This window comes from Apostichopus japonicus, chromosome 16 (assembly GCF_037975245.1).
Source record: "Apostichopus japonicus isolate 1M-3 chromosome 16, ASM3797524v1, whole genome shotgun sequence".
In the NCBI taxonomy this organism is placed as follows: Eukaryota; Metazoa; Echinodermata; class Holothuroidea; order Aspidochirotida; family Stichopodidae; genus Apostichopus; species Apostichopus japonicus.
Genome location: NC_092576.1, coordinates 23814951 through 23828351, shown reverse-complemented (window position 1 = coordinate 23828351; position 13401 = coordinate 23814951). Strand labels below are relative to the sequence as shown.

The window sequence follows — 13401 nt, the reverse complement described above, 5'->3', positions numbered from 1 at the left end:
CCCCCCACATAGAAATAGTGACAAGTGTGTTCACAAATATTGTTATGGCTGAAAGCCATATGTATAAAAAAGGTTGAGTTCTTAATGGCCTTTTACCAAAGGCTTTAACTGTGACAATTAGACTCTACCAACTTAACTCTTCTAGGTGGGAGCGAAAAGGGGGAAAGGGGGTCTGCTATGTAGTGCTGTATTTCCAACTAGCTCCCCTTCCTGACACACCAATTAAACGATTGTTTAAATCAATGCATGCCACCCAAAAGGAAGAAATTTCACACTGCAATTTATTTTATGGATTTTTGTTTGAATATGTATAACTACATTCACTTTCTCTCCAAGTTAAAAAAAAAAGTGTACAATTGAACATAAACAAATACTGAGAAGCGTTGGACAATGGAACGTCGTTAAACTTTGAACTCTTAATATCGTGTTCACAAGAAACCACTCATAAAAGTATGTTGTAAAACCAACATTTTCTATGTATGAGGTATTACTTAACTTTTCTAGGGTAAACGAACCGCTGGGGTACACGCAAAAAAATGGAGTGTTGAATTTTAACACTTTCCAGGTGTAACCGTTCACCCTACACCTGAAGGGTTACTCTGACCCTAGTAGGGTTACATAATTTATGTAGCGTGGATTTTTTAACACCTGCAAAAAGTGTACTTTCAGTTCGAGCATTCTGATTGGTCAAACCTCCCGTCAGCTGGATTCTTAGTGCAAGTTAAGTGTTTAAACGGTACCACCGTACCGTGAACACCCATTTACCGTACCTAGCAATACTTGTACCAGTTTGTCGTCATTTATCGTTACTAAATGTACTATAGTAACCACAGCCATATATACGTTCAAGCCACAAAACGTTACGTACTCAGTGTGCGATAACGAGCTACAATGGCATGAAAATGACGCTATAGGAGACTGGGGCCTGGAAGAATTGATTGAAAAATTCGAAGGTATGTTTTGATATTATGTAAGTGTACGTGACAAGAACGAGATATGCTTAGAGACCCACGACTAAGCTGGGTAGACGAATGCATTTGAATCGCTTGCGTTACGTAGACCTAACGTTAAAGTCATACTATAAGTTAATATAATAGGCTAGCTGCTGTTTGTCATAGTCAACTCATAATTTTCAACGAATCAGTGTAGCCTACATACAAGTAAACATTAAACGGAATTGCCTTCGGACGGACGGAGGACTTTGGTCTAGGCCTTTATTGTAATCTAGTGCATTCTATTCCTTTTTTTTTTTGCGTTAACCGTAACTTCGTATACCCTGCGAGTCACTTTTTTAAGTAGCACTACTACTAGGCCTAGTAGTACTAGTACTAGTACTAGTAGTAGGGTATACTTAGGCTATTTCAAGACAATGCATTTTAAATAGCATCGGGCATGGGCCAATAGTTACGCTGGTACTATGTTCAATAAGGGATAAACATATATTCATGTAATGCAATATATAATTACCACTAATTGCCATTTTAGCTTGTAAGTTGTAGCAAGTAGGCCGAAGCTGATGTGGATTGGTGATACTTGTAAACCTAGGCCCAACTATAATTTAGCTATATTATGGAAGTGATCTAGCTGTTATAATTCATAGCAATCTACACAATTGCATACAGTGGGAGTGAGCATTGTTTTAAGCATTGTTAACATGATGCATTGGTTATAAAAGTTGCCTACCTTGTCTGATGAAAGTTTAATGCAAGTTCCTGTTTTGACAAGTAATCACTATAGGCCATCTGGCTTTCTAGATTCAAACGTACTTGAAGAAGTTAGAATCACAACTGATTAAATTGTGGGCATTTTCTTTAGGAATGTTCATGTTTTGTGAGGCGTACATGTAAAAAACTGCTTATGCTCCAAGAAGGTTTTAACACAACTTCATTATGATGGGAATTTTCTTTTCTTTTCTTTGTTGTTACTTAGGAAGCATCAACTTGGAATTCTATTTGCAAAAGATTTCAGAAAGACCTCAGCAATATGTTTTACTTCTTGGAGGAAGCAAAATACACCCCAAGCAGTCATTTGTGATCATCCAGAGACATGCCCTACCCCAGAGGACATTTATGAAGCCATTGATGTTTGCTTCAAATTATTCTACGTGTTAAATCTGAATTATACCAAATTGCAAGTCTCGGTGCCTGGGAATTTTTCCAAAAAGTTCTAGTTCTACAAGTTGCCTGGTGGTGTGAAACGCAACCAGATTCGAGATTTTTATGCTCACCGTGCCGACAAAAAAGACAAAGTTACTGCAGTTTAGCAGTTGTCATAGACAGAACTCCATGTTTCCTCATCTCACGGATCAGAATGTATGTAAAGTTGTTGCTTATTTGGAATTGTCTTTGGGGAGAGTTTTTTCTTTGTGTTTAATTTGGAATACCAAAGGCACGAGCCAACAACAAAGACAAAGTAACTGCAGTGTAGCAGTCATCATAGACAGTACTCCACGTTTTCTCATCCCACGGATCAGCATATATCTAAAGTTGTTGCTTATTTGAAATTGACTTTGGGCAGAGTTGTTTCTTGTGTTTAATCTGGAATACCAAAAGGCATTTGCCAACAACAAAGACATAGTCACTGTAGTGTAGCAGTCATCATACACAGCACTCCACGTTTTCTCATCCCATGGATCAGAATTTTTCTAAAGTTGTTGCTTATTTGAAATTGACTTTGGGAAGAGTTGTTTCTTTGTCTTTAATCTAGAAACCAAAAGGCATTTGCCAACAACAAAGACATAGTCACTGTAGTGTAGCAGTCATCATATACAGCACTCCATGTTTTCTCATCCCATGGATCACAATTTTTCTAAAGTTGTTGCTTATTTGAAGTTGACTTTGGGAAGAGTTGTCTCTGTCTTTAATCTAGAAACCAAAAGGCATTTGCCAACAACAAAGACATAGTCACTGTAGTGTAGCAGTCATCATATACAGCACTCCATGTTTTCTCATCCCATGGATCACAATTTTTCTAAAGTTGTTGCTTATTTGAAGTTGACTTTCTTGACTTTGACTTGACTTTGACTTTGACTTTGACTTGACTTTGACTTGACTTTGACTTGACTTGACTTGACTTTGACTTGACTTGAAGTTGACTTTGAAGTTGAAGAAGAGTTGTTTCTTTGTCTTTAATCTAGAAACCAAAAGGCATGTGCAAAAAAATAAAGACCAAGTAACTGCACTGTAGCATTTGAAAATGTTGGCACTTTTAAGTTGACTTAATTCCACAAGACAATACTTTTATAGCCTAAATTGTTCGTTTTACATTTAATGGGATATAATAAATGGACCTCTGGAATAGGAAGGTAGTAGGGTGTTTAATTGCTGAAAATCCCGCATTCTGAATTGTTTGTGTTGTCATTGCTTTTTGCTCTCTCTTAAATGTAACTTTCTGCTGTGAGCTATTCAAACATGCATCCATATTGTTTACCTAATTACTAGGTAATAATTAACCTAAAACCTGTATAAAATATTTACTAAACGGGTGCGATGTAAACTTTTCTGGCAAAATTTTACATAACAGTATTGTATTTGCGTTACATAATAAACATGTAAAACTTTACAAACCAGCAGTTAAATATACATCCAGAAGTATAAACGAGAGAGCACTATTGTGTGTTGAGAGTCCATTAAGTATCATCTTGACACAGATGACAAATGAACACTATATGGTGGTAATTCTACTCATCTGAAGCAGAACTTTGACACCCAGAAGGCCAAAACAATGAGCACTAGAGTGTTAATTATACTCCCTGAAGTGCAATTTTGACACCCCAGAAGTGCTAACAAATGAACATTTTATTGTGTTAATTTTACTTCCTGAAGTCTCATGTTGACACCCAGGAGTTCTAACAAATGAAGACTTTATGGTGTTAATTTTACTCCCTGTAGTGTACCTTCAACACCAGGAAGTGTTATTTTGACACTTGTTTGGGTGTTGTTAAGGCAACACTCGCAAAGTGTTATATTATGTTACACTTCTGAAGTGTTAATTTAACCCGGCGGGTGTTGTCCCTAATCCAAACAGGGTGGGGTGTTAAATTCAACACTTTACGATTCAAATTTAACACTTCATTTTTTTGAGTGTATTTAGTAAGCGTTACAATGAAAAACAAAATATATTTAGAAATACCCAACATTTGCTAATCTCGTGCAAATGGTTTCAACTTTGTATAGTACCTGAACTCCATGCTCATACCTGGTTAATATTTGAATCAAAGGTATTGATAATTAAGCATTATACCCAATTATAATTAAAGGAAGACGAAACTTTGTGTCACTTTGAATAATTAAAGGAGTTGTCTGGTGGACGATTTTGATACATTTCTTCGTAGTTCTTATTTTTCTCTTTCTAATTATGTAAAATTTGTCCCAATTCGACGTTTTCTTCTTGTAGTAATCTGGTTTTCAAATTCAATAGTTTATCACCAATAGCACCTTTTGTCCGAAGGCATCATTTGGTGATTGACGTATTACAGGCAAATAGGCAAAACGAGCGACTTGAAGTTAGCACTCCTATTTACGCAGCAAACACACTTTCGCGTGTAAACGCACAGGTGATTGCCTATTATATATTACGTACACATCGCGAACGTATACAGCCTACCATGCCCAGTTGGTATAGGTACATAGCGTTACACATAACACACTCTCAAACTCAAACCACAGTTCATAAACTGTTCTTCGAAATCGCTGAAATAAAATTCACGTATCAACTTTACAGTAAAAGGAAACTTGAAAAGTATTTGTAAACGTTAGAGTAGCCTTCGTGAGAAAATTCTTCGCGTTGAAGCTGGACAGCGCGATGTATAAACAACGAAGAGTTTACTGTTCAAACTTATCTTGTGTTACAAAAAAAATCACGAAATCCCCGATGCACTTCATATATGAACGGCCTATAGATTTTTTCAAAACATATATAATTTATAAGAAATTTCACCAAAACTGAAGGAAGAAATTCATCTGTATTCAAACGCGGTTAATGTTGTGATTACTGTACGAACTGTATGGAATGTGGGTTATGTCGCAATCTGCATTTGCGAAGGTGACGTCACGTTCTGTACTGTTCAAAGTATATTCGAAATATCCATCCTACCGTGACGATTTGAAAATCGTTTCTCTGTCAAATGCAACATTAGCGTTTTCATATTTTGAAAACATGTCTGGAAAATTATTTATCGTTTTTCCAGGTAACTTCTAAGAACTACCAGACAATACCTTTAAATTTATTACCAAGCTTATATTGAATGTGTTGTTGAATTTCTTGTACTGTGTCTATATATTGGTCGGATAGCCTGTATTCGAACACGCCGAATTGCACCCTGCTCTTGTAGGTAACACCCTTCTGTTACTGCTACTTGTCAATTAACCTCTGAAGAAGGTCCTGCTAGGATCGAAACGTCAAGCAAACACAATATAAAGAAGATATTTTAAGTCAACCGCTTACCATATTGTATTTTGAAGAATTTCTTATTGGTATGCATTGTTTCACTAGCAATTTATATTGACTCTACAACTAGTTCAGTTGTGTGAATGCTTGGAATGTTCTGTTGTCTTTGTTAGTCGAGTTGTTAGTCCAGATATTGTAATCAGTTTTTTAATCGTATTTATTGAAGATAGTTGACTTCTATTCATTTATGCTACTAACAATCTCTGTTCATTTATGTTATTCATAATTTTACATTACGATCCGTAAGCTCGTAATTTCAAAACGGAGACAACAGAAGGGTGGAAGGAAATACATAGCAGTATATAACGATCAGCGGACACTAATGGCGCTAAGTCAATTAAGTATCCTCAAGGCATTAATGCATCATCCAATTTTCAAAAGAAGTAAACCAAGTACTTGTTCGCTAAGACATGAGACAACTAAGTTTGTATGTGCTGTGACTCGTTGTGTCATCACACGCAACATGAAGTCATACTATAAAGTATGAATAAAACTTACTTATATGGTGGTATATAACATCTGTAATGAATCATTGTGTTAAGTTATGTTTATCAGAAACGTCTCTGAGATTAAAAATCGTGTATGGAATCTTATAGAACTAAATACAACTTAATGATTCGTTTCTGAAATTGTGTTAGTTTGACTTTGTAAAAAAGGCGAATTAAGTGTATGTATGCTCATTTCGTTTACAGGCAAATTCCAAGTCAAGTTATTGTCAAGAAGAAGGTAGTCGAGTCGGACTCAAATCAAGGTTGTTGACTCGAGTCAACTGGTAGTTAAAGATCAATAAATTGAGCATCTGTACATTATGAACAATTTGATAAAACCTAACAATATATATAAAATATTTATTACCTTTAGTAACAAAGCGCACCCTTCACTGACTTTGATCACATGTGCAATATACAAGGTTTAAAAGATGTCATTTTGTTATTATTAATTAGCTCAAAAACCTCCATTCCTCTTTTATCGGCATTAATTTGTTTAGTCATAGTTTACAGTCTATTCAATCTTGTTAAATGTATTCCCTTTTAATACATGTATTTAATTTACTAGCTTTTAGCATTCTGCTCGTCGTTCTTCTCCTATTTCTTATAATATTCAACCGATAAACTCCCCAACCCTCATCTTAACAAAGGAAAGAGAAGATGAGGTATAAATACATACAAATGCCACACTCGTTGTCTTCAGTTCACACATTTTTACATGATTTTATACTATTCTGAGGCTTGAATTTAAGTTTCTTTGGAACTCTTTCTACGTCAATGACTGCCCTCATCCTCTTATTATCGTTGTCATCCATGATGCAACCACTCGTCGCTATGTACGCCAAGTTTGATGGACATCTCTGGTACAGTTAACTCCGTCCTAAAACAGAGTCAATTTAGCCGGAAATAACAACAATATAAAAACAGAAGACTTATTAGAATATGACATTAGGAGTAGACCGTCCGATTAGTCTACATGCTCAATGTATAGTTTATTACGTCTGTGTATGACACTGGTGTGTACAGCTATGCATCTTACATCCGTTTATTGCACACGTGGTTCAACAAGAACCACGGTGAAAACTGTAAAGTAAAAATATCAAAACATTAATATACAAACATTGGTAAAACAAACACATGAAATTGCACAAATCAATAATAACATAATACAGAATTATATTTCCCCTTATAAAAAAATTAAAAGGGGAAGAAGTATAACAAATAACATTTGGTAACATGAAGCAAAATATAGAGTAGGATTGACAACAATTACATTCTTGATAATTATAACACTCAACTTACAATCGTTACCAGGCAAACCCAACCGCACGACAAACTGCGGTATACAGGGGCTTACATGGGTTTACTGCGGCTTTCTGGGGTTTACGGCGGCTTTCTGGAGAATGTATAGAATACCAACAAAAGTAATAACCTCTGGGGAGATACTCTTCGAAGATGATACTTGAACTCAAGATACTCTTACAAATGAGCAAAACAACAAATACACGCAAAGACAATCAAAATAACAGGCACAAGCATACAGCAAAATCACATTAAAGTAAAATTCTATAATACGATATTAAAAGAGGTATACAATTACGATATCTAGCCCCTTAATACCTATATAAAACATGTATTATACTAAAATACTAAGGAACTCTGCTAATGGAGCACATGCGACGCCTCTCTGAACCAGGAGAGGAATGAAGCATATGTACCTTACATAATACGTAAGTGTGCATCGATTGCGTAAGTATGTTAAGCAAGAAAGTGGGTATAAAAGGTCACACCCTAAACACCATTGGGCGAGGGCAGCATTGACATTTGCCCGACCTCGACCAAGTCGAAATTTTCCTTTGGTCACGTTAAGGAAATAACACATATCGGCAACGATGACACAGAGCTTAAATGCAAATGGATGACCTATTACGCAAACAGTGGACATATTATGTTGCACACCAACAAGGAGACGAGTTCATTAGTCATTATGTGGCAGCTGTCTGTCATTTCAACCGACGACCGAATAGAAATTCAATATGAATATAAAAAAAAGTAGACACTATGCACATGATATATTCACAACTACTTAATTAATTCTTTAAAATCATTTCTCTTAGTCGATCTTAGGATGTATGAAAACTTAATTTGTCTTTTACAACACGCGCTCCATTAACCAAATGCTAACAAAGCGCTGGATCGTATAAACTTGAAATTAATCTTGACTATCCCATCAATAGCAGTCTATGATTTCAGTTGGAGTGCTTTGGACACTCAATAGTGAGCATTTTGGACAGTGGTCATTTACATTATGAAAATCATACATCAAATCTTAAAGCCCCATTATGCATGTGAACTTGACAGTCTACAGAGTGTTTGTTTATACTCTGTATGTGTGTACCAAACCACTAACCCAACGAATGCACAAACAGATGTCTTCACCTTAATATGGAGTCGTCACATTGAAAAGGTCTCACTACACTTAGTGCAAAGTTAGCAAGTAATAGCTAGAGGTTATTTCTGAAATATGTGCTTCGAACGGCTCGCTCTGCTGCGGTGACGTTGAGATGAAGAGAGAGATAGAAAAATCATAACGTCATTGCGTAAGAAACGTTACCCAGCATATATCCAGCTATAGTATAGTAATGAACATTAAGGTCAATAGGTGACATCTACCCCCGCATGTATCAGATTGATGTCGCCTATCGACCCGACCAAAACAATAAAATGACCTCATACCAAGTTTTGGTTGAATGTTGCATTCACTTGGTCTCTGCAAATGGACTCAACTTTACTGAAAAATTTACATACTCATCCTTGTGTAATAATTTACTACTCAATTGTACCAAAAACGTTGAGAAAAATAATATCTAGATGATCATTAAAAATATTCGTTTATCCGTACAATAACACTATGACAGCAATCACCCCCACACAATAACACATTGTTATTACCCCCTCCCTCCCCTCCCAAATAAAAACAAGATAATTGCAAAAATATCACTACGTCGCGATGATCCAGTTAAGGTTAATTTTTTTTAGAACAATGATCGAATTTCAAAAGAAAGTGCTTGAAACTGAAATTAAAACTGATGAAGCAAAAAATGAAATTTCATTCGTTGTCAAGGACATAAGATCAAGTTCATTTAAAGATAACATTCTATATTTGTTGATCCTACGTATTTGTCACGAGTATGCTTGACGCAAGTCTAACGACTATCGTGCAGCTGTATAAATTTACTGATGAATATTCATTTGTTGTCTGTGTTGCTCACGAAGTTCAAATTAGTAACATACGACATTCTAGTATATGCTTTGTTTAATTCACTGATTGCTCGACGGGCATCAATGGAATTTGTGCAAGTCTTTGTTTAGATTAATTTGCATAAAATGCAGGTAAAGGGTTGGTATGAATAGGCCGGGTAAGCAGGTCAGGGCGTGGTATTCGTGTTTGGTATAGTATACTTGGTGCAAGGGTGCTGGGTGCACCACAGCAGTTACTTGTTGCAGTTGGACACGATGTCCGTTGGGCGACGTTAGCCCGCAGTACTTCACTATCCTAATATAGTATATGTAGGGACAACTTCAGTTCCCCGCTGGTGAATTCGTGGCAATATATATATCTTGTCATATATCGTAAAGGACGTATCGAAACGTGTAAAAGCCGGAAACTGACCGAATTCCGGAAGTGTCTCATTTTCTTATGTATACTAAGTCAAACCTTACTATGCAGTAGAGGGAACGCAACTAGTTAGTCGTATTCTTGTTTCTTCTTTGAGTGTAGCGAGGCCGGAATATGTTAGAGATTGGAAAGCACATATAAAATATATTTATGAGAAGTTTGTTAGTATCGAATGTCTGTATAGGGAGGGCATATTGTAGAAAGGTGATAAGTGTTAATAAGGTGTAAAATCATGTGATCATACAGCGAGATCAATGCATGTTTGATATGTTTCATATTGCCGATGTAACGTCTAATTTGTGTGAAATATTTGTTTATACAATGCGTACATTTTACGTTGTGTTTCAGGGTTTTTGCCCCTGGTTACGAGGAGTAAATAAAACTCATAGAAAAGACACACGCCATCCGCCTCGAGTATTTACGTTGTCCAGCGAATAGTTTTACCTTACCCGTGACAGTATTAAAACCATTAAATCCCTATACAGAATTTAAGAGCCTTCCATTATGTTAGGAAACGTGTCATGGTTGCCAGCTGTAATACAAGCATTAGCAATATGTTTTAACAATAACCTTGTATCGCACAACGTGTACACATACTCTGTTTTGTTTGACACGTAGCTATTTCAGATATAACTTCTTCTGACGCCTAACACGTATGCCTATGTGGTGGGTATGCTTGGCTTAACATGGTATAAGTCGTACTTTACACTCGTTCACGTATACATTTGTCTTTCCAGTTATGCGATGTGATCACTCAGCATTAGCACGTGTCTAACAACAATCAAATCTTAAGATAATGAACAAAGGTTCAATAAAACCGTCAATAGTTTCCATGTAACAATTAACAATACACAACCTTGCTTATTTTATTTGCCCTACTAGCGTGCCTGCTATCATTAAAGGGTTTTGTTTCTAATGGCATAATAATAGTTCGGTCGTTAAATTTGAGCTACTATCTTCTCTTTTTAATGAAAGGAATAAAGAGCTTCTCATGCTACTTCGAAGACTGTGCTTTGTATATAAAAATCGCTGATCAATGTCAAAGATTGCTGTTCTCACAATTCCTCGTCTTAAACATTCAATTAACTAGTACATGTTTTCATATTTTGTCATTAACACAATACTGTGGATGATGCTGGAATCCGTCTGTACTTCTCCTAACGGCTACAACTGCCTGCATCTTCTTGGTATCGTTATCCTCCACCGTCCATTCTCCAAACAGGTTTTTATAAACAAGGAGAGTGATTGCAGATGCGTCTTGTCGGTGGTTTGCTCTGCTTGAACCCGTAGGCGCGATACATTCTTTTTCCATAGCGCATTGTAGCCATGGTTGCATGAGCTTCGTTTGAATTGTGGTGCTATTTATAATTAGCTGTGTACCTGGTTGTATATGTGGAGCACAATTGATGCAATCACGGTACTCGTCTCTATCTACGCTAAGTTTAATGAACATCTTTGGTACAGTTAGTTGATAATGATGTATAAAGTTGGGATCCGTTGGATTAAAGTTTAGAATGCACGTCATGTAACCATAGTGACGTTCAATTCCTGGAAGCAATACTTTAAGGGATTCCTTGAATCGTATAGCAGCGTCTCCGTAATATACAGCACCGAATTCGTTTAGGGCGAGCTTTTGACAAAGGCAGATAAATAGAGAGAAATATATATGTAAGTGGACAGCCTGTATCTGCATGGTTGTCCTTAAGCGGCCATTATAACGGTACCTTGTTATATTTAATTATATGTAGCTAAGTGGCATGGAACCTTTAAGCCAGCTTGCATATACTAATTGTGTATATGGTTGCGAATTTTGAAACAAACTGATTAGAATAACAAAGAATGATATTACTGGAAATTGTTCGTATTAAAATAAGAAGAATTAACCTTCATGTCGTTGATTATACAATGGTAATACTATCTAAGAATACGTCTCATTATATAACGATGGTATTGGGTAATTGCTTTACCTTTTGAATATTTATTAAATTACATCATTAAGTGACATCATCCACTACTGTACGCTGTCGCCGCGAAGCCACGTGATCATCGTATCTTCTGGCAGAGGTTGGCGATAGACCATGGCCTCTACGGCGGGCCATCAGTCTCAAATCGTGGAGAATCGATATATAACGATTTAAATTGACATATACCGATTTCCATCGACTTATACCAGCTTCTAGCAGCTTGAATTGACTTCTACCGATGTAAATTGACATATCATCGATTTAAACCGGGCAGATGTCGATTTAAATTGACTTATACCAGTTTAATTCGACTTTCAACAATTTAAATATACATTTACCAATTTAAATCTAGGACATGTAAAATAAATCGGTATATGTCATTTAAATCGACATCTACCGGTTTAAATCGACTTATACCAGTTTAAATCAGCATAAACAGATTTAAATCGACTTATACCAATTTAGTTAGATTTTTACCAATTTAAATCAATGATTTGTAAAATATATCGGTATATGTCAATTTAGTTCGCCATCTACCAGTTTAAATTGATGATATGTCGATTTAAAATGACACATCATCGATTTATCTCATTAACATATTCCAAATCAGACTTCGATGATGATTGACATGTGAAAATATATCAAATTCTACTTGTGACCGCGACGACTACAATATCTATACTTAGAATAATTAATTTAAGTCATTCTTAGTGTTAGCCTAAACATACCTTAGGATTAAATGGAAGGAATCCCAAACCATCATACTGAACTTATATAACGGAGATCCTTGTGATAAACTTACCCTAAAATATATAAGACCATTATTTTGCAAGGTACGGGAGTAAATTTTATTTGTAACGTCGTGGCATGGAGCTACCCTTTGCTAATTTGTGATGTCATATGCCACTGGGGGGGGGGGGGGTGGGTGGAATATAATTTAATTCTCTTGGTTTTTTGTCATCTTTTCAATGTCAATGTAAACAGTCCAATTAACTAACACCCTAGAAATTAATATTTTAGTGTTACAATTCTCTTCACTTCTTAAGTAGGGTTTGTTTTTATGGGCCATTGATAGTTATGCTAAATATGCTACATAGGACTAGTTACTATTAGCATCAAAAAAACATTAAAGTAAATCTTCCTTTTGGGACATGAAATATACAGTTGAAGCTTTAGGATCATAAGTAATGTGGGATATACAATTATTTAATCTAAACTTATTGCATTATGGGCATATTGTTGGCAATAGCAATTGATATGAAAGTTCAGTTAAGTGATTCCTAAAGGTAGTATCTTGGTAATAACTGTAATCAGTTCAGCTATAATAAATATTGTTTTGTCGTGTTTCATGATTTCAATTTCAGTTCATGTCATAGTTGAATTGGGAGAGGTAGAATAAAGTCCCTGTTTTAAATCATGGCATTTTAGGAAATTGTACATGTCATCCACTTGACGCGAGACACTTCATCAATAATCCTAGTTAAACCTAAGCTGTTAATGTGTCATTTGACCTAGAGACTGACTTCATTGGTTGTTGTTATATTTAACTGTATTTTAAATTTATAATCAAATAAGTTGTGACTTGCCTTGATGCAAATGAAATTCACTTATCACTTGACTTTATTATGAGTGACTTGTAACTTGACCTCATTTAACAAAGCAAAAATACTCGGTTAGAACACAACACATTACATTTTGCATGAACGACCTTTGCAAGTAGTATAAAAATATTGCCTAATATATCCGAAACATTACAAAGCTTGTTAAGAAGTGAACTATGAATGACGTTACTACCATTCTACTAATTGTTTATTCCATCTAG

General features: G+C 35.7%; 1 protein-coding gene and 1 long non-coding RNA gene across 16 annotated transcripts in view; one reads left to right on the top strand and one right to left on the bottom strand.

Moving 5' to 3' along the window:
- LOC139983513 (uncharacterized) overlaps positions 1-13401 on the bottom strand; it is a 50502-nt gene that overhangs the window by 26816 nt on the left and 10285 nt on the right. For 11 of the 15 annotated variants that reach the window (XM_071997116.1, XM_071997109.1, XM_071997110.1 and 8 more), the window contains one exon: positions 6417-11245. The exons of 1 other annotated variant lie outside the window; for it this stretch is intronic. In XM_071997116.1, coding sequence (XP_071853217.1) covers positions 10715-11245 — 531 coding nt within the window. In that variant the 3' untranslated portion in view covers positions 6417-10714. Of the gene's footprint in view, positions 1-6413; positions 11246-13401 lie in introns of those variants that run through there. 3 more of the 15 variants (XM_071997104.1, XM_071997106.1, XM_071997113.1) reach the window with 3 other exon arrangements.
- On the top strand, positions 532-3324 carry LOC139983422 (uncharacterized). Its single transcript, XR_011798664.1, has 3 exons — positions 532-953; positions 1930-2716; positions 3147-3324. It is a non-coding gene; the product is annotated as an uncharacterized lncRNA (long non-coding RNA).